At 48.8% G+C, this 2,505-nt stretch overlaps 1 protein-coding gene across 1 annotated transcript in view; it reads right to left on the reverse strand.

The window, feature by feature from the left end:
* dysf (dysferlin, limb girdle muscular dystrophy 2B (autosomal recessive)) overlaps positions 1-2,505 on the reverse strand; it is a 236,281-nt gene that overhangs the window by 52,527 nt on the left and 181,249 nt on the right. Inside the window, exon 32 of the mRNA XM_048600995.1 lies at positions 1,887-2,027. Within this exon, the coding sequence (XP_048456952.1) occupies positions 1,887-2,027 (141 nt within the window). The remainder of the gene's footprint in view (positions 1-1,886; positions 2,028-2,505) is intronic.

Genomic DNA, 2,505 nt, shown 5'->3' on the forward strand with positions numbered 1-2,505 from the left:
AGAGCAGGCCAGATACTAGGAATCCTGCAGCAAGTAACTCACCTCCTGACTCCCCAAAGCCTGTCCACCATCTACAAGGCACAAGTCAGGAGTGTGATGGAATACTCCCCACTTGCCCGGATGGGGGCAGCCCCAACAACACTCAAGAAGCTTGACACCATCCAGGACAAAGCAGCCGTTTGATTGGTACCACATCCACAAGCATCCACTCCCCCCACCACCGACGCTCAGTAGCAGCAGTGTGTACTATCTACAAGATGCACTGCAGAAATTCACCAAAGATCCTCAGACAGCACCTTCCAAACCCACGACCACTTCCATCCAGAAGGACAAGGGCAGCAGATACATGGGAACACCACCCCCTTCACGTTCCCCTCCAAGCCACTCACCATCCTGGCTTGGAAATATATTGCTTTTCCTTCACTGTCCCTGCGTCAAAATCCTGGAATTCCCTCCCTAAGGGCATTGTGGGTCAACCCACAGCAAGTGGACTGTAATGGTTCAAGAAGGCAGCTCACCCCCTCCTTCTCAAGGGGCAATTAGGGGCGAGCAATAAATGCTGGCCTAGCCATGGACACCCGTGCCATGGAAACGAATAAAAAATATCTTGAGTTGCCTTCAGAACCATCATGGAATTCCTACCTTGGCAAAAATGTCAGGGCAGATGTTGTAAGTACAGGTGACATGATGTGGAGGTGCCGGTGCTGGACTGGGATGGACAAAGTCAGAAATCACACAACGCCACATTATAGACCAACAGGTTTATTCGGAATCACACAAGGTTTCAGAGCACAGCCCCTTCGTCGGGTGCAGAGAGAGAGCAGGGCACACAGACACAGAGTTTACAGGCAGAGAGATCAAGGGCAGAGAGTCAAAAGACCATACAACTGGTGTGAGTGCAGTGTCAGGTTGATAAGTCTCTGCAGGTGACCAAGCATATTAGACGGTGTGTAAAGTGTTTATAAAGTCAATATCAGTGCTGGGCTGTCATAACAATCAGGCAGAGCCTCAGGGATATACAATAGGGTCAGACACTGGATTGTAGGTGTAAGGCTTTGTTCAGAATCTGTCTCAGCATTTTAGCCTGGAATCAGGCTGGTTTTATTCCGAAAGCTGGAATTTATAAGATACACACACACACACACACACACACACACACACACGCACACGCCTCCTACCTACCAGCCTCATCCCGCCCCCTTGACCTGTCCGTCTTTCCTTGACTGACCAACCCCCACCCTAACTCCCCACCTACACTCACCTTTACTGGCTCCATCCCCGCCTCCTTGACCTGTCCGTCTCCTCTCCACCTATCTTCTCCTCTATCCATCTTCTATCCGCCTCCCCGTCTCTCCCTATTTATTTCAGAACCCCCTTCCCCTCCCCCATTTCTGAAGAAGGGTCCAGACCCGAAACGTCAGCCTTCCTGTTCCTCTGATGCTGCTTGACCTGTTGTGTTCATCCAGCTCTACACCTTGTTATCTCAGACACTCCACTCACACCAGTTTTATGGTCTTTTGATCTCTCTGCCCTTGATCTCTCTGCCTATAAATTCTGGGTCTGTGTGCCCTGCTCTCTCACTGCATCCGACGAAGGGGCTGCGCTTTGAAAGCTTGTGTGATTCCAAATAAACCTGGTGTTGTGTGACATAAACAGAGAGGATTTCCCACTGCACAGGGGAGAGGAAGAATTGGAAGATAATTTTGCAACTCTTAGGCCTGAGCAAAATGGTGATGACTGAGCTCTAACACGCTGTAAGAGTTCTTTTCTAATGATGCCCCTGTGAAATGTCATGGAACATGCATTATTGTGTTAAATCACGGTGTTAAAGCTAGGTGTTGGTGCACGTGTGGAGTTAAGGCTGTTTGATTTTATGTTTCACGTACCTTCTCCCGTGGAATGAGCTCAAAGGCAGCCAGAAGTTCCCCTGCATTTCTGTTGCCCCTTCTCACGGGGTGCCATGCCAACTTTGGGGAGGATTCAAGAGATGGTCTGCAGATACATCGCCCCATAAACTCATCAGCTCCCTGGGGTCAGAGAGAGAGACAGAGAGAGAAAAGGGAAATGAACATATTCATCCGTCTGCCCAATCTGTTCATCCTTTCATTGTTGCACTCTAGGAATATAGGAACAGGAGTAGGCCATTCAGCCCCTCGAGCCTGTTCCACCATACACTGAGATAATGACTGATATTTGGCCTAACTCCATGTACAATACCTGTGACTCATATCCCTTTTACAAAAAGATCTCACATTTAAAATTAACAACTAATGCAGCATCCATTGACATTTGTGGAAGAGCGTTCCAAACCTCTGCCACCCTTTCTGTGTAGAAATGCTTCCTAACATCTCTCCTGAATGGTCTGGCCCTCATTCTCAGACTATGCCCCTCATTCTAGAATCCCCACCCAGTGGAAATAGTTTACATAGAACATAGAACATTACAGCGCAGTACAGGTCCTTCGGCCCTCGATGTTGCGCCGACCTGTGAAACCAATCTGAAGCC

The sequence above is a fragment of the Rhincodon typus genome, chromosome 1 (genome assembly GCF_021869965.1).
Source record: "Rhincodon typus isolate 14 chromosome 1, sRhiTyp1.1, whole genome shotgun sequence".
Classification (NCBI taxonomy): Eukaryota; Metazoa; Chordata; class Chondrichthyes; order Orectolobiformes; family Rhincodontidae; genus Rhincodon; species Rhincodon typus.